Source organism: Cydia amplana, chromosome 2, assembly GCF_948474715.1.
Source record: "Cydia amplana chromosome 2, ilCydAmpl1.1, whole genome shotgun sequence".
Taxonomy (NCBI): domain Eukaryota; kingdom Metazoa; phylum Arthropoda; class Insecta; order Lepidoptera; family Tortricidae; genus Cydia; species Cydia amplana.
In genome coordinates this window covers 25,651,344-25,669,617 of record NC_086070.1, presented here as the reverse complement: position 1 = coordinate 25,669,617, position 18,274 = coordinate 25,651,344, and the positions used below count along the sequence as shown (strand labels likewise).

Here is an 18,274-nt window from a genome sequence, read left to right as displayed (position 1 = left end):
ACCTGGCAGTAGGTACCTACTGGAACTCAGGTTTGGTGCAACATAGACACACGCCGTTTAGGCTATTCGACTCGTCACAATGAGCACTTGGGAGAGCAGTACCCAAGATGGAGCTGATGCTGAACCTTGGCTGTACCTAGTGGAACTCAGGTTTGGTGCAACATAGACACACGCCGTTTTGGTCATCCGACTCGTCTTGATGAGCGCTTGGGAGAGCAGTACCCAAGATAGAGCTGATGCTGAACCCTTTTTTTTTTTTTTTTTTTTTTTTTTTTTTTTTTTTGACGGAGTGGGAATGCATTTACGCACGGTGTGTGGGACTCGCCGCTCCTTGTCCCTCTCTTGGCGAGAGGGGGGGAGAAATTGGCCCTACCCACTAAACCCACTCCGGCGTTTCATCCTCTTTGCCGTTCGTGAGGGCACACTGGGATCGATATCATACCACCACGGCGCCCTCCGGCAGCCCCGGCTTATCGCCAGGGCACCCTCACAATGCAGGGGGGGGGGGGGATCAGAAACGCTTGATCCCCACCCCTACGACGTGTGTGGGGCCGTGCAATGCAGGTTCGGTACCCGCCGGCCCCACTAGGGCTCGAGGCGAGCATATGCCCTTCGCCTTCGACCCTGCCGCCTGCGTCGAAGAGGAAGCGCGTCAGCAGCCGCTTCTCGCTCCCTTTCCGCCTCCTCCTTCTGCGACATAACCTCTTCGCAGAAGGAGGCCACCGCTTCCCATTTCCTCTCGCTACCCAGCATCGCCGCTATTATGCTGTGTAGCGAGAGGTCCGCCACCCCCGTCGCTGCCCTGAGGGAAGCTCTTTCCACGGCCCAGCGATTACACTCCTCCAGAGTGTGCTGAGCCGTGTCATCCGCCGCGCCACATTCGTGGCACTGAGGCCCCGGCTCCCTCTGTATTTTGTGCAGGTAGTGTCCAAAACAGCCGTGTCCGGACACCACCTGCGTCACCCTATATGTCAGGGCCCCCTTGCCCCGATCCACCCACTCGTCCATTATCGGGAGAATAGCCCCTATGGTTCGGGTTCCATAGTGGCTATCCTCCAAGGCCTCCCTCCATCTCTCTCGCAGGCGCTCCGCGGCTCCCCGCATCACCCTCTCGGCCTCCTCCGCGTCTGGGAGCTCCCCACGCCCCCTGGCTTCCGCCCTCAGCCGGTACCTGTCCGCCAGCACCCCTGCGTCCAGCTCCCAAGGCGGGGTGCCGGCAAGGAGGCATGCTGCTGCGTGAGAGGTGGTGCGGTAGGCCCTCACCATCCTCTGGGCCAGCACCCTCTGTGGCCGACGGAGCAATGCCCTCGCGCGTCCCGTCAGTCGTCCAGCCCAAATTGGCGCTCCGTAGAGCGCCATGCTCCGGACGATCCCCGCATATAGCCGCCTACATGGGGCATTCGGCCCCCCCAGATTAGGCAGTAGGCGGCCCAGAGCCGAGGCAGCACCAACGAGACGAGGAGCCAGTCTCGCAAAGTGCTCCTCGAAGGACCATCTTCTGTCCAGGACAAGGCCCAAGTACTTAATGTGGGCCTTGACCTGGACAGCTTCGCCCCCCACCCTCACTGCAGTGCCCGCCGGCAGCTGCCCCCACGCCCTCATTCGCCCGAGGACCATGGCCTCGGTCTTCGGCAGTGCGACCCTAAGCCCCAGGAGTCCTATGCGGTGCACCGTGAGCTCGGTCGCTACCGCTGCCCTTCTGAGCACCTCTTCCAGCTGCTTTCCCCGTACGGCCACCAGTGTGTCGTCCGCATAACATACGGTGACCATGCGTGGAAGCTGCGACCCCCGGATCACCCAGTCGTAACCGAGGTTCCACAGGAGGGGACCCAGGACAGACCCCTGTGGGACCCCACACACCATGGCCCTCGCGCCCCGGACACCTCTCTGCTCATAGAGCACTACCCGCCCCGTCAGGTATTGCTCTATGACGCGCCTCAGATAATGAGGCACTCCATGGTAGCGGAGTGCCTCCCCAATGACTGCGTAGGGGAGGGACCCGAACGCGTTGGCGATGTCCAGAGACACCGCCACCACTCCCTCCCCCTGGCCTGCCGCAAGCAGCCCGAAATCCCTCAACGCGCCCACCGCGTCTATAGTGGACCGCCCCCTACGGAACCCGAACTGGCTGTCATGCAAGTTCGGACCTGTTTCCACTAGGTGCTGCTGTATACGGGAGGCCAGGATTCGCTCGAAAAGCTTCCCGACCTCATCCAGCAGCACGATGGGGCGGTAGCCAGCGGGGGAGTCTGGTGGGCGCCCCTCCTTCCTCAGTAGGCACAATCGCCCCTCCTTCCAGCATCCCGGGAAGCGCCCCTCCTCGAGGCAATCGTCCAGGAGGGATCTGAGACGGTTCCCGAGGTGCTTGAGTGCCAGGAAAAGCACTTTTCCTGGCACTCCGTCCGGTCCCGGCGCTTTGCGTGAGCCCCTGAGCCGGTCCATTGCCCACTCTATCTCGTCGTCGGTGACGGGGATGACGACGAGAGGTTCCACTGGGTCCACTACTGGGGGGGCCATCGCCGGTGGGACAAAGTGCGGTGCCTCCGGAAACAGGCCCTCAACCACTCTCCGGAGGAGTTCTGGGTCCATGGACTCCATGGGCGGGGCGCTCTGCAATTTATTGCGCACCATTCTATAAGGGCGACCCCATGGGTCCCTATTGAGGGTTGCCAAGAACTCCTCCCACCCCTCATTCTTCGCCTTCTTAATGGCCTGCTGGAGGGCCCGCTTCTTCGCTGCCCATGTGGTGCAGAGGAGCTCCTCCTCCTCAGCGGTGTGCCTCCTCCTCCTGCACCGCGTGTAGGCCCGCCGGGCATTATTGGAGGCCGTGCGTAGGGCGGCGATCTCCGGAGTCCACCAATAGACTTGTTTTTTGCCTCGGGCAGGCCGGGCCCGGGGCATGGAAGCGTCACAAACCGTCTCCAGGGACCTTCTGAAGTGGACGGCCCTCTCTTCGATGCCTCTTGGGGCCGCCTGGGGAGCGTTCCACGCCTCGATGATGGCGGCCTCTTCCGCCATTTCTCTGTCGAGGCGGGCCAACGACCATCTTGGGAACCCCCCTCTCCCTGCACGTCGGCCATGAGGACTGGTCGGCGCGGCCCTCTGCAGTGGAGAGACCCTCATGCGGATATATAAATGATCCGAGAGGGTCTCCTCGTCCTCCAAAACTCGCCACTCGGCAACGCGCGCTGCCAGGTCGGGGGTCGCGAAGGATAAGTCAACTATAGACCCCCCATTCCAGCGGACGCACGTCTGCGTGTTGCCGTGGTTGAGGAGGACCAAGCCAGCCGCAGCCGCCCAATCCTCAACCTCGGCCCCTCTGGGGTCGGTGTTTGGTGACCCCCATGCTCGGCTCTTGGCGTTGAAGTCTCCCAACACAAGGATGGGCGCCTGGCCGGCCCTTCTCACCACCCCCTCCAGGTCCCTCAGGAAGCGCTGGAAGGCATTCAGCGGCAGGTTGGGGGAGAAGTATACCCCGACTACTATGATTCCTCCCCATTTAGCCGCCACGAATCCCTCCCCTCTCTCTATGCCCATGAGGACTTCCCCCGGCACCGAGGCCACCAGCGCCACCCGGCCGTCTCTAGACCCTGCCCAGTTGGGCCGAGGCGGGACAGCGTATGGCTCCGCCACCGCAGCCAGTGCAATACCCCACTCCGCCATGTTCTGCATGAGCAGATCCTGTGCGGGAACGCAGTGGTTGATGTTGCACTGCAACACCTCCCATGAACCTTGTTGCGGGTGTACTTGCATTATTGGTCCATTGGCTGTCCCACAATCATCTGTTCCGTCGGAGGGGGGCTTGGGTCAATAGCCGGGGCGGCCTTTTCCGGAGCCCCACGGTTCCCACTGCGGGCTTCCACTCCCCTTACCTTAGGGGGGTTACAGGAGAAACCGCCCATCCTGTGCTTCGCTGGCAATTTCGCCTGATGGCAGACTGCGCAGAAAGCCTCTGCTTGGCAGTCCGCCCCTCGGTGCCCCGGCTTGCTGCAGCGGAAGCACAGATCACCTCTTTCTACCGGGGAGGGGCACGTGGCCCTAGTGTGTCCGATGCCCAGGCACTTAAAGCACCTGAGCACACCAGGTTCCAGTGCTTTAATTCGGGCGGACGACCACCCTATTGTCACCCTACCCACCGACGCCGCGGCGCTCGCCGCCTCTATAGGGCACTGTACAAGGGCCGAACCAGTGCCGCTGTAGCCAATGCGGATGTCCCCGACCCGGACATCCGCATTCGAACAACCCCCTTTGGCCGCAATTGCCGTCGCCACTGTTTCCGGTGTAGTAGCCTCGTCGAGGCCGGAGACTCGAAGACGCGCCATCTTAACCGGTCTATAGACTCTGGCCGCGTCTCCTATGGCTGCCTCCAGGCGCACCTTCAGAGCGTCGGCGGTGCGGCCATTGTCTGCCCCCGCCACTTCCAGGATGCGGGTCCCGTCCGCCGTCTTCCGCATATTAACGTGCTCGAGGCCAATCTCCTCGAGCCGAAAGGCTTGAGTGGCTCTCAGCATTACGGAGGCGTACGACTCCTTCGCCTCTGGCTTAAGAGCCACCACTACCGCTGCGGTTTTCGGGACCGCCAGCTTTTTGGCTGCCGGGGCCGCCGGCTTACCCGCTTTTGTCGTCGAAGCGGCAGGAGGGGTGGCCTTCTTTTTCTTTCCCCGCTTCACCACCTGCGTCCATTCCCCCTGCGTGGGGGGCATCTGTGTGGGGGCTGCAGGCACCGGCTTGGGCCCAGCCGCCGTCGTCTTCTTGGTCCGCGGAGCAGGCGCAGGTCTCGCAGGGGGCATGAGTGTCGCCCCCGTCGCAGTGGTTTGTCTGCCGCTGCCTCCCAATGGCCCCCTGTTCGCTCTCAGTTGCGGGCTGGGCTGCTCCGGGACGGCAGGCGCATTATTAGGGCCCTCTGCCCTTTTTCTATCTGCCGCTAACGGCGGCCGGATGATCGGCTCCGGAGGGAGGCGCTTCTGGATCTCCTGCAGCCTGGTGTTCACCATCCCTCCGATGGAGGCAAATAGCTTCTGCTCTAGTTCCTCCCTGAAGGAGTTGAGAAGCGTCTCCACCTCGGCCCTTAGGAGGTCCCCTGACCCATTATGGTCCATCGCGGGGGGTGCCTGAGGGGCCGCCATTCCCCTCTCGGAGAAGGCTTTCCGGAGCGCTTTTGTCTCCGATCGCATGATGGCGAGTTCCTCCCGCATCCTTTTATTATCCGCTCTGAGGGAGCGGATCTCCTCTCCTTCATGCCGTGACTGCAGCTGTTCCATGGCGGCCTTAATAACGCTGCAAGCGTCGTTGATGGTGCCCCTCACGCAACCCCCGATATCGGAGGACTTCGCCGTCTGCTCCAATACTGTCTGAGCAGCCCGGCGTGCCGCCTCAATGGGGTCCTTATCCCCCAACGGGGACGCCCGACCCTCGTTCCAGCAGTCACCGTCCATAAGCTCCTCATCTTCCTCCTCAGGATCCAGGCCCATGCTGTTCCGCAGATTTTCGCGGGCGGCCGACAACCCAGCGTATGTTCCAGCGGCCTTTTTCCCTCGAGCTGGGATTTTTAGTTTAAGGCGAGGCGCGCCGGACCCTACACCGCCGACTTTCCTCCCCCTCCGAGCCGAGCTAATTTTCGGCGGCTCATTATCGGGTTCCAGTTCCCCTTCGTCGGGGTGGACCCTTTTTGCCCCCGCCTTCAGCCCCTTGCGTCTCTGGAGCGCTTTTCCCTCCTCCCCACCGGGCACAATCTGGGAAACAGGGAGGCCGCCTCCAGCCCCCTTAGTCGCCGCGTTTATTTCCCGGGCCGTTTGCCGAGTGAGCCGCAGCGTCGTTTCTTTCTGAGGATCAGTCCCCAAGCTTGTCGGCATCAGTTTATCTTCGCCATTGTCGTTGGCATCGGTGCGCACCGTCGGGGTGCCCACCTCCACCGCCAGATTAACAAAATCCATTCCATTGCCATTGTCGATTGAGTTTTCCGTCCGATTTTTATATTTGTTTTTTATTTTGTCTGCCATGTAGTTCCCACGAGTATGGGACGAAAGGTTTGACGCATCGGGTAACGCCCATTCCGTAGTATGCGCCAGCTATGTACTGTGCAGGTCGCCAGGTATGCACAGGTTTTTACGACTTCACTGTCGGGTTTTATAGAGTTTTCCTTCTCGCGGGCCGGCCAATTAAGGCAAGCCCTCCGGTCCCAGTACTCCCAACGTACCACCATCACGCCATAGGATGGTGGTCTTTGAAGAAAGCACCAGGTTACGGGATTCAAGGGAAGCTGGCTAATGCTCCCCTCAGAGTTCCTTTCGAAACTCCCCCCTCTTAATCCTCCCCTCCTTTATCCCTCCTTGCTCCTGGTAGTGTCCCTCACCCTTCGCCTGCCCGGTATGGGTAGCCCTTTCCGGTATAGCCTAGGAGATCATAGAGACACGCCAAGAGCACCCCCCCCCCCACCCCGGGATGTTCCCGGGTGTCAGGTTATTAGCAGCACCGGTAAGCAAACCCCGTAGGAGATCACTTATCGCTGCCCCCAGGGCGCACCAGCCATAAGCCATTCCCTTGACTGCGGATCCGCGAGGATCAGCAGACATCAGAATGGCCCAGACCCTCGTGGAGGTTACCCGACCTAGCGCCCCTGATGCTGAACCCTGGCAGTATCTAATGGAACTCAGGTTTGGTGCAACATAGACAAACGCCGTTTTAGTCATCCGACTCGTCTTGATGAGCACTTGGAAGAGCAGTACCCAAGATAGAGCTGATGCTGAACCCTGGCAGTACCTAATGGAACTCAGGTTTGGTGCAACATAGACAAACGCCGTTTTGGTCATCCGACTCGTCTTGATGAGCACTTAGGAGAGCAGTACCCAAGATAGAGCTGATGCTGAACCCTGGCAGTACCTAATGGACCTCAGGTTTGGTGCAACATAGACAAACGCCGTTTTGGTCATCCGACTCGTCTTGATGAGCACTTGGGAGAGCAGTACCCAAGATAGAGCTGATGCTGAACCCTGGCAGTACCTAATGGAACTCAGGTTTGGTGCAACATAGACAAACGCCGGTTTGGTCATCCGACTCGTCTTGATGAGCACTTGGGAGAGCAGTACCCAAGATAGAGCTGATGCTGAACCCTAGCAGTACCTAATGGAACTCAGGTTTGGTGCAACATAGACAAACGCCGTTTTGGTCATCCGACTCGTCTTGATGAGCACTTGGGAGAGCAGTACCCAAGATAGAGCTGATGCTGAACCCTGGCTGTACCTAGTGGAACTCAGGTTTGGTGCAACATAGACACACGCCGTTTTGGTCATCCGACTCGTCTTGATGAGCACTTGGGAGAGCAGTACCCAAGATAGAGCTGATGCTGAACCCTGGCAGTACCTAATGGAACTCAGGTTTGGTGCAACATAGACAAACGCCGTTTTGGTCATCCGACTCGTCTTGATGAGCACTTGGGAGACCAGTACCCAAGATAGAGCTGATGCTGAACCCTGGCTATACCTAGTGGAACTCAGGTTTGGTGCAACATAGACACATGCCGTTTTAGTCATCCGACTCCTCTTGATGAGCACTTGGAAGAGCAGTACCCAAGATAGAGCTGATGCTGAACAGCTGGCTGTACCTAGTGGAACTCAGGTTTGGTGCAACATAGAAACACGTCGTTTTGGTCATCCGACTCGTCTTGATGAGCACTTGGGAGAGCAGTACCCAAGATAGAGCTGATGCTGAACCCTGGCAGTACCTAATGGAACTCAGGTTTGGTGCAACATAGACAAACGCCGTTTTGGTCATCCGTCACATCTTGACGAGCACTTGGGAGAGCAGTACCCAAGATAGAGCTGATGCTGAACCCTGGCAGTACCTGCAGGTTCAAGATGTGACGGATGACCTAAATAGCGTGGGCCTATTTTGCACCAAACCTGAGTTCCACTAGGTATAGCCAGGGTTTAGCATCAGCTCTATCTTGGGTACTGCTCTCCCAAGTGCTCATCAAGACTAGTCGGATGACCAAAACGGCGTTTGTCTATGTTGCACCAAACCTGAGGTCCATTAGGTACTGCCAGGGTTCAGCATCAGCTCTATCTTGGGTACTGCTCTCCCAAGTGCTCATCAAGACAAGTCGGATGACCAAAACGACGTGTGTCTATGTTGCACCAAACCTGAGTTCCACTAGGTACAGCCAGGGTTCAGCATCAGCTATGGGTACTGCTCTTCCAAGTGCTCATCAAGAGGAGTCGGATGACTAAAACGGCATGTGTCTATGTTGCACCAAACCTGAGTTCCACTAGCTATAGCCAGGGTTCAGCATCAGCTCTATCTTGGGTACTGTCTCCCAAGTGCTCATCAAGACGAGTCGGATGACCAAAACGACGTGTTTCTATGTTGCACCAAACCTGAGTTCCACTAGGTACAGCCAGCTGTTCAGCATCAGCTCTATCTTGGGTACTGCTCTCCCAAGTGCTCATCAAGACAAGTCGGATGACCAAAACGGCGTGTGTCTATGTTGCACCAAACCTGAGTTCCACTAGGTACAGCCAGGGTTCAGCATTAGCTCTATCTTGGGTACTGCTCTCCCAAGTGCTCATCAAGACGAGTCGGATGACCAAACCGGCGTTTGTCTATGTTGCACCAAACCTGAGTTCCATTAGGTACTGCCAGGGTTCAGCATCAGCTCTATCTTGGGTACTGCTCTCCCAAGTGCTCATCAAGACGAGTCGGATGACCAAAACGGCGTTTGTCTATGTTGCACCAAACCTGAGGTCCATTAGGTACTGCCAGGGTTCAGCATCAGCTCTATCTTGGGTACTGCTCTCCCAAGTGCTCATCAAGACGAGTCGGATGACCAAAACGGCGTTTGTCTATGTTGCACCAAACCTGAGTTCCATTAGGTACTGCCAGGGTTCAGCATCAGCTCTATCTTAGGTACTGCTCTCCCAAGTGCTCATCAAGACGAGTCGGATGACTAAAACGGCGTTTGTCTATGTTGAACCAAACCTGAGTTCCACTAGGTACAGCCAGCTGTTCAGCATCAGCTCTATCTTGGGTACTGCTCTCCCAAGTGCTCATCAAGACAAGTCGGATGACCAACACGGCGTGTGTCTATGTTGCACCAAACCTGAGTTCCACTAGGTACAGCCAGGGTTCAGCATCAGCTCTATCTTGGGTACTGGTCTCCCAAGTGCTCATCAAGACGAGTCGGATGACCAAAACGGCGTTTGTCTATGTTGCACCGAACCTGTGTTCCATTAGGTACTGCCAGGGTTCAGCATCAGCTCTATCTTGGGTACTGCTCTCCCAAGTGCTCATCAAGTCGAGTCGGATGACCAAAACGGCGTTTGTCTATGTTGCACCAAACCTGAGTTCCACTAGGTACTGCCAGGGTCCAGCATCAGCTCTATCTTGGGTACTGCTCTCCCAAGTGCTCATGAAGACAAGTCGGATGACCAAAACGGCGTGTGTGTATATTGCACCAAACCTGAATTCCACTAGGTACACCCAGGGTTCAGCATCAGCTCTATCTTGGGTACTTGTCTCCCAAGTGCTCATCAAGACAAGTCGGATGACCAAAACGGCGGGTGTCTATGTTGCACCAAACCTGAGTTCCACTAGGTACAGCCAGGGTTCAGCATCAGCTCTATCTTGGGTACTGGTCTCCCAAGTGCTCATCAAGACGAGTCGGATGACCAAAACGGCGTTTGTCTATTTTGCACCGAACCTGTGTTCCATTAGGTACTGCCAGGGTTCAGCATCAGCTCTATCTTGGGTACTGCTCTCCCAAGTGCTCATCAAGTCGAGTCGGATGACCAAAACGGCGTTTGTCTATGTTGCACCAAACCTGAGTTCCACTAGGTACTGCCAGGGTCCAGCATCAGCTCTATCTTGGGTACTGCTCTCCCAAGTGCTCATGAAGACAAGTCGGATGACCAAAACGGCGTGTGTGTATATTGCACCAAACCTGAATTCCACTAGGTACACCCAGGGTTCAGCATCAGCTCTATCTTGGGTACTTGTCTCCCAAGTGCTCATCAAGACAAGTCGGATGACCAAAACGGCGGGTGTCTATGTTGCACCAAACCTGAGTTCCACTAGGTACAGCCAGGGTTCAGCATCAGCTCTATCTTGGGTACTGCTCTCCCAAGTGCTCATCAAGACGAGTCGGATGACCAAAACGGCGTGTGTCTATGTTGCACCAAACCTGAGTTCCATTAGGTACTGCCAGGGTTCAGCATCAGCTCTATCTTGGGTACTGGTCTCCCAAGTGCTCATCAAGATGAGTCGGATGACCAAAACGGCGTGTGTGTATGTTGCACCAAACCTGAGTTCCATTAGGTACTGCCAGGGTTCAGCATCAGCTCTATCTTGGGTACTGCTCTCCCAAGTGCTCATTGTGACGAGTCGAATAGCCTAAACGGCGTGTGTCTATGTTGCACCAAACCTGAGTTCCACTAGGTACAGCCAGGGTTCAGCATCAGCTCTATCTTGGGTACTGCTCTCCTAAGTGCTCACCAAGACGAGTCGGATGACCAAAACGGCGTTTGTCTATGTTGCACCAAACCTGAGTTCCACTAGGTACTGCCAGGGTTCAGCATCAGCTCTACCTTGGGTACTGCTCTCCAAGTGCTCATCAAGACGAGTCGGATGACTAAAACGGCGTTTGTCTATGTTGCACCAAACCTGAGTTCCATTAGGTACTGCCAGGGTTCAGCATGAGCTCTATCTTGGGTACTGCTCTCCCAAGTGCTCACCAAGACGAGTCGGATGACCAAAACGGCGTTTGTCTATGTTGCACCAAACCTGAGTTCCACTAGGTACAGCCAAGGTTCAGCATCAGCTCCATCTTGGGTACTGCTCTCCCAAGTGCTCATTGTGACGAGTCGAATAGCCTAAACGGCGTGTGTCTATGTTGCACCAAACCTGAGTTCCACTAGGTACAGCCAGGGTTCAGCATCAGCTCCATCTTGGGTACTGCTCTCCCAAGTGCTCATTGTGACGAGTCGAATAGCCTAAACGGCGTGTGTGTATGTTGCACCAAACCTGAATTCCACTAGGTACACCCAGGGTTCAGCATCAGCTCTATCTTGGGTACTGGTCTCCCAAGTGCTCATCAAGACGAGTTGGATGACCAAACGGCGTGTTTCTATGTTGCACCAAACCTGAGGTCCACTAGCTAGATAAAAATTACGGGCGCCTTTATAAAATTACGATATATTTTTGTTAATTGATAATTATCAATAATATTTTTAATTGTCATTAAAAATTGATTTAATTTTTAATGGTTTGTGAAGCATTAACCATTAATTCTTTTTAATTTTTAATGGTTCGAAATAAATTAATATTAATGCAAATTGATGTTAATGCGAATTGACAATTAATTTTCCTTCAATGGTTAATGGTTAATTCGAATTAACCTTTTCAATGGTTAATTTTTAATGGTAATTGGGATTAACGTTCGGCCAACACTGACCGGCGCCGTACTGTCGCGTGTCGATCGGCGTATCTGCCAAGTCGCAGCTTATACTTATGTTTATGCTTATACGGCTTGTACTCCGATCAATGGAGACTTAGATGGTTGCTTTAAAATCTTACCCTTTATGTACAGTCATTTTACTTCAGCCGTAAAAATACCACAAAATAAGTAAGTAAGCACCAAAGGCACCAACTGTACTCACTTTTTTCTTCCTTCTCAGATTGTATAAAGCATGCCTGGGAATCATATAAAGCTCGTATTTTTAACATTATCGCATATTCTATGGGTAGTCAGTATAGGCCCATATAAATTAACCTTCATATAATGTTACTTATATAAAAAAAAAATACAAATGTTATTTTTCCTAATAAAATAATTAAGCATGTATTGTATTACTTGCACTTACTGTCGCGAGTGTCACGACGTCACAAGTGTCGCAAGTAATGATATATGAACTAGTAATTTATTAGTGAGTATCATCATTTCTTTTAAAATCGTTTGATCTGAGATAAGGCTAACCTAATTTCAGTGCCATTTTTGGCTCTATTAAACTTACACGCTGTACGTACAGACGCGTAAAAATGGACAAAAGATTGTTGAATTCAGCAGCTTCATTGATTGGTGTACGCTGTAGTCTACGAACAGAACGCGAGTGCCGTATTACGTGTAGAATAAGTTATTGTTATACGTTCCCGAGATTTTCTGCTGACTTTACTTCCTATACATACACACAACATTTGTTGTAAGCCAAAATGCTGCATGGGTAGGGTTTTAGGGCCATACTTTTAGGACATAAGGAAATTTCCGAGAAGTTTTCAGAACCCCTAAGTGTAAATTTCATTCGTTAGCGTGACGAGCGACATTCGCGTTTGCGTTGTCTATTATAGCATTAGTACTATTATTTATTCTGTGATTATAGTATGGGATTTTGAACAGCTAACGAAACTCAAAATCCCATACAAAATGACACTTAAGGTGGTTCGATTTTCATACAAAATTCAATCGTCTTTCATTAAGTAACTACACACTATTACTACATAAATATTTCCGCATGTATCTACTTTCGAATATTCGTTTGCGCGAAATTAATAGGAAAACAATGTTTCATACAGAAATCATGCAAAAATCATAGTTAACTTTTCACGTCACGTCACACTAGCGAATACTGCTTACTGGTTACCGGCTTTAAGCAGCATTACACCACCAGGAATTCGCAGACAAAAATGCCTATCAAGGGAGATCACCAAAATGTCTGGAAACTTATTGCTGTCTATCCATCAAGACTTGGACAACCTCAAAAATAGCCGACTCAAGTCCCGAAATCCACCAGCCAAAACTTTCCATACACATAACCTGGCATGGAATGATAGTCAAGCGTGGGAAAAAGAATGGGAATCCCAGCAGCATAATTTAGACAACTCCATCTTTGAGTTTACCACACGGGAACGGCCCAAAGGATTTAACGATCATCAATATTAAGAGGGCCTGGCCCTTTGTCGCTGCAGCATTTTCCATTCCAGCCTATTCTGGGCTTTCGTTTTTACTTCCTGATACGAGTGGCTACAGCACCATTCTTTTATCTGTGTCATGTATGATATTCTAGGTCTTCCTCTTCCTCTTTTTTCCTCAATTCTGCCCTCCAATATGATTTTGTTTAACCCTTCGTGTCGGAGTATGTGACTTATACATTTGGCTCTACGTTTTTCAATGACGTGCATTATTTGTCTCTTCTCTTTTGCCTTCTCTAGAACTTCAAGGTTGGTGCGCTTTTCTGTCCAGCTGATTTTGAGCATCCTTCGCCAACACCACATTTCGAATGCTTCTAGACGCCGGCGGTCTTGTGTTGTGATGTTCCAACTTTCACATCCGTAGAGGGCGGTGCTCCAAATATAGGTTTGGGATTTAACGAAAACCGACAAATATGGTGTGCACTGAACCGTCTAAGGACTGGTATCGGCAACTGTGCTTACCACTGGCACAAGTGGGGGTGGTGCGAGTCGGCGGCGTGCGAGTGTGGAGACCCAGAACAGACCATACATCATATGGTATTTCAGTGCCCTGTTACCAGATATAATGGTCCAATTGAGGATTTTAAAAACCTGACAACAAACGCGAGTTTGTACCTGCGGAATTGTACATTTTGATGTTAACTGTTGTTTTAATAGGTGTGTGAACCTATTGCCATACGATAAATAAATAAGCGAATGAAATTTACACTAGGGGTACAGAAATTAAATATAATTGCACTACTTATGCAGGACGTACGTCATTGTCCAATATCTCTATTGCTACTTACCTCCCGTGCCCCCATTTACTTATGTCTACTTAAATATTAACAGTTAATGAAATAAAATCAAATTATTATCAATAACTAATTAAAATTATCAATTTTAATAAAATAATAAGTCAAGGTTTATTCATTAAGCATTATAATAAATTTTATTGTAACTATATAGGAAGTCCATGGGATTTTCTAAGGGAGAGGTCGGATATGGTCGAAAGTTCAATTGTCTTAAAGTTGATGTAAGTTTTCAAGGTGCTAGTCCAAATGATAACTCACATAAACTCCACTGTAGCGGCGTCACTGGTATAGTTTTGCAGATTTCTTATTTATAGTGTCCCGTTCAAAACTTTGTTCACGGAACACTTAATATTATGGGATCACTTCGGTCTTGCAAATTATTTATACTTCTTATATTTATCCAGCCAATCCTCCAAGACTAAAGCCACTCCTCTTTCTCCAATCATAATTGACGGAGCATTCGTGTTACCTCGAATTACCTGTGGCATCATAGACGCGTCTATAACTCTTAGCCCTGTCACTCCATAAACTCTGAGCCTGGGGTCCACCACTGCCGTGGGATCCCCAGCGGGGCCCATCTTACAAGACCCCACAGGATGGTAAGTACTAGATGTGTAAGACCTCGCCAAACACTCAAAGTATGAATCTGTACCCCAAGGCAAGTGCTTGCATGCAGGCAGAGGGGTCCTAACGAAGTAAGCACCTCTAGTTCTAAAAGCATGAGTGTTTTCCAAAGCCAAAACCCTTTTCACACCTTTTATTAGTACTTCTAAATCCCGTGGGTCAGTCAAATACCCGGACCATATCAGAGGATCTCCGTAAGGATCACTCGCGTTGAGGAGTAATCTACCTCTGCTCTTTGGAACATTGTTCATGACCCTTGGTATGACTCCATTATAAAATGCCGTCGGGAAGATAGCCAAACTCTCATAATCAATAGGTTCTCTGACATATTCTTCCCAATTAACATTGTTAACTTGTACTTGGATATCGGGAGCCGGCAAGCCAGGTTCAGTCAAATAAAAAGATATACTGTTCACTGGGCCGTTGCCTGACAATGGACCCCTTTTGACTTCCATCTGCTTGTACTCTAATATATCTTCAATGATCTTTTCCTGGCTGGCAGTGGTAGCGGTTTTATTTGACAACGCAACAACTAACCCGTTAAAAGTGACGTGATCATGGAGGTTTTCTCCAACTGGTAAATCTGAGATCACTGGTATATTAAGATTATTCAAGTGTTCTTTAGGTCCGACTCCAGAAAGCATTAGTAGTTTTGGGGAATTTATAGATCCGGCACTCACTATGACTTCTTTAGTCGCATAAGCTGTGAATAGCTGACCGTTTTTAATGTATTGTACGCCAGAAGCTCTTCTGTTCTCATCAAAAAGTATTTTGACAACTTCGGCTTCAGGTCTGACATTAAGATTCTTCCTTTTGTATCTGATGGGCCTGATGAACTCCCTGTTAGTGGAAGCTCTCTGACCCTGTTCTGAGGTGGCTTGGGCCTGTAAGGTTCCATACTGTCGGGCGGAATTACAGTCATTAATCGGCAAACCGGTCTCGTTGAAGGCCTCGGTCATCATAATAGCGGGATCGCCTATATAGGGAAAGAATGAAACGGCTTGATCGCCGTTGACGCCGTGATATGCTCGGTCTAACACTTCTATGTTTAGATTTCTTTCGGATTTCTTGAAGTATGTTAGTACCTGCGGAACAAAACATTTTATTATTATTTAATAGTAGCATTTTCATCCTGTAGATTTTTGAAGTCCAAATTTTCTTGTGATGTCCTTAATTAATTAGGTCAACTATTGAATGAGATGAGGGCAGAATTGACATGATATGAAAAATGGTGTTGGAGCTCAAACCAGGAAGAAGAAAGCCCATAGGCTGGGAAGGAGAATGCTGCAACGATAGAGGGCATCTTAGTAATGAATGATGATGATGTGTTACTCACCTCGTCGTAGCTCCAGCCCGGGTTACCCAGCGCCGCCCAATCGTCATAGTCAAGTTTGTTGCCGCGGACGTACACGAACGAGTTGATGGAACTTGAACCACCCATCAGTTTTCCCCTGAAACATTCACGAAAAACACGGTATATTAACATGTGATATGATAAGAAGAGGTAAAAATTATGTGTTATGTGTCAAGAGAAGTAGAGATGTAAGTGAAAGTCATGATACCTAAGTATTATAAATATGCAAGGCTGCAAGATCAAGGAATAAGTGTATAGACTGCGAAAGAAACGATATGTAACCACATATTATGCAGGAAGTGAGTAATGATGACGGGTAATAGCGGTATAGTGGAAGGCGAGGGTAGCGAAATTCAGCAGAAAGGATGAAGAGAATTTACAACTTGCCTTGGCCAGCTGCATCGCTGGTTCGGGAAGGCCAGACAGGCGACATTGCTGGGCATGGTCCTGTACTGCCAGTCCAAGTTTGAGTTTAGGAGCGCTGTGGACAGCGCGGGAACTGAGGTTATCTCGGGTTCTTCAGGGCCAGCCTCTAGGAGCAGTACCTGAACAGTAAGGACCACATGTACCATTCAGTAATCCGGCGTTAACCGACAATTTGACACTGCGTTAACGGTTATTAAGCAATATTTCATTAGTTAGGAGAGTACCTTCCATTCTTGAATCGCACTAAGTCTATTAGCGACAACGCATCCAGCGGCCCCGGCTCCAATGACAATGAAGTCGTAGGTTTCTGAAACGAGAGGAAATAGTTAGTTCATAATTGATTAGAAGGTAAATGAAACCAAGTACTTAGTTATATTTCATATCCGAAAATATTGTACTTTTCTTATCGCTAAACAATAAACATGAATGTCGTGCTGAAAATATGACAAAGCAATTAAATTAATAAAATACCGACACAAACGACGTTAAATTTCTCATGTTTTGACTCTTGGATGAATGTTGTTGAATGGCCGTTGTCGTTGTTGTTGAACCGGCACAATTAAAATCCGCCATTCTTGAGCTTTGTGTACAGGGATGAGTAGGTGCAAAACATGACATTCAAACCTCGATAACATTTTATTTTTACATATGCAAACTGAATGGTGTATATAGTAAGTGTTCCGGACGTTTGTATTTTATTTTGGGTAGTTCCATTTCGTAACTTGACGATAAACAGGAAATCCCATCTCACCCCGTAGTCCCTCGTATTTGGGGTGAGTTGGGTTTTCATACAAAGGTGATTTTGGAAGATTGTTGGATCGACTTTTTTCTATTATGAGTATTACTATAGCTCCATTTTAAATTGGAATGCATTATTTTTCTAGGAGTAGCCTTAAAAATCCATCTCACCCCTCTTTCATCCCTTCTCTCCCCATTCATAGCCCAACTCTCCCCGCGAACCCTACTCACCTCATTTTACGGTATTTGTTCGCGGAGTTGTATATGAACGCAAAAGAAGTAGGTAAAAGAAGTGAGATTAATTTAGGTTTTCGGGGCACCACTTGCTGATGCCAGCAGGACTTAAACAGCTAGGTTACAATATCAAGCTAGTGAAACTACAGCAATGCAATATGTAATATGTGACAATAGTAAGCTAGTTACAATATCAAGCTAGTGAAACTACAGCAATGCAATATGTAATATGTGACAATAGTAAGCTAGTAAACTACAACAAGTCACCTACATGCGCTGAACCAAACAGATTCACCAACAAGTTGAGGTACACGAGAGGTCACTTACCAGCGTCTACCGGCTCAGGGGCTCGGTCCGGCGCCGAGCCAAACAGTTTCACCAACAAGTTGAGGTACACGAGACCAAAAGGGGTACATGCGGTGAGATTTGTCTGCGCCGGGCATTGTTGAGCGATGTTTGGCGGCTGCCATACGGTCTCCACCATTATTGAACTGCAAATTTTGTAGATAAGTTTCAGTCATATTAGTTAACTAATAAATGCAGGTGATTTCTGCTTTCTAGTTTTCTTGTTTGAATCAAGTTATTACGCAAAATTTATTGGAAAGGTGCGAAGTCGGTGGAGGGGGAAGTGGCGTTGATCGTCACAAACACAGGTAATCTTATGGAATGGCCGCCATTAGTACTAGCGGCAGCCGCTTGAACTAATTTTACTCCATAAGATTTAACGTAGAAAGTCTGCCAAAATGAGGGCAGCACCAGTCGTGCACCTAGCGAATAGAAGACAAAAACCTCTTCAACAAAGTACTGCAATGTCAAGTAATTATGTTTGTAAATAGTACCTAACTATAATAAATAAAATTAAAACGCGTTTCAGAAAAAAACGTACCTTACACATTTTGGATTATTTCTACTCAGAATACAAAATTTATCACTCAAGCGACTGGGAAGCGACTTTGTTTTATACTATGTAGTGATAAAATGTCCTTAAAATAGCAATGACGTATTTCTCAAAAAATCTTACTTACTGTACAGAGCAGAGGTGGCAGAGAAAGCGGCGCGTGCGCCGCAGTTATTGTTTACAGGTGATTATCACTGTCAGGATCACGATCTTACTGTCAAGAGACAGTTTGCTTCGCTTAATAAATACTGA

At 50.1% G+C, this 18,274-nt stretch overlaps 2 protein-coding genes across 2 annotated transcripts; both read right to left on the bottom strand.

The window, feature by feature from the left end:
- Positions 1-3,752: 3,752 nt before the first annotated feature.
- Positions 3,753-5,933, bottom strand: LOC134661424 (uncharacterized). Its single transcript, XM_063517512.1, has one exon. It carries the CDS (start codon positions 5,931-5,933, stop codon positions 3,753-3,755), a length of 2,181 nt encoding a protein of 726 aa, XP_063373582.1.
- Positions 5,934-14,125: 8,192 nt separating this feature from the next.
- LOC134661416 (glucose dehydrogenase [FAD, quinone]-like) lies at positions 14,126-17,631 on the bottom strand. The gene is made up of 5 exons (XM_063517498.1): positions 17,452-17,631; positions 16,377-16,459; positions 16,114-16,271; positions 15,709-15,823; positions 14,126-15,457 (listed from the first exon to the last, which is right to left on the bottom strand). Exons 1-5 carry the CDS (start codon positions 17,606-17,608, stop codon positions 14,126-14,128), a joined length of 1,845 nt encoding a protein of 614 aa, XP_063373568.1. The 5' UTR covers positions 17,609-17,631.
- Between the last annotated feature and the right edge of the window lie 643 nt (positions 17,632-18,274).

Bases quoted from the DNA above. Each gene is read 5' to 3' on its own strand.
- LOC134661424 (XM_063517512.1), bottom strand. From the start codon at position 5,933: ATGGATTTTGTTAATCTGGCGGTGGAGGTGGGCACCCCGACGGTGCGC.
- LOC134661416 (XM_063517498.1), bottom strand. From the start codon at position 17,608: ATGGTGGAGACCGTATGGCAGCCGCCAAACATCGCTCAACAATGCCCG. The intron at 16,460-17,451 runs GTAAGTGACCTC...CTCTCGTTTCAG, and splicing joins CCCTGAGCCGGTAGACGCTG to AAACCTACGACTTCATTGTC. The intron at 15,824-16,113 runs GCAAGTTGTAAA...TGAATGTTTCAG, and splicing joins CAGCGATGCAGCTGGCCAAG to GGGAAAACTGATGGGTGGTT.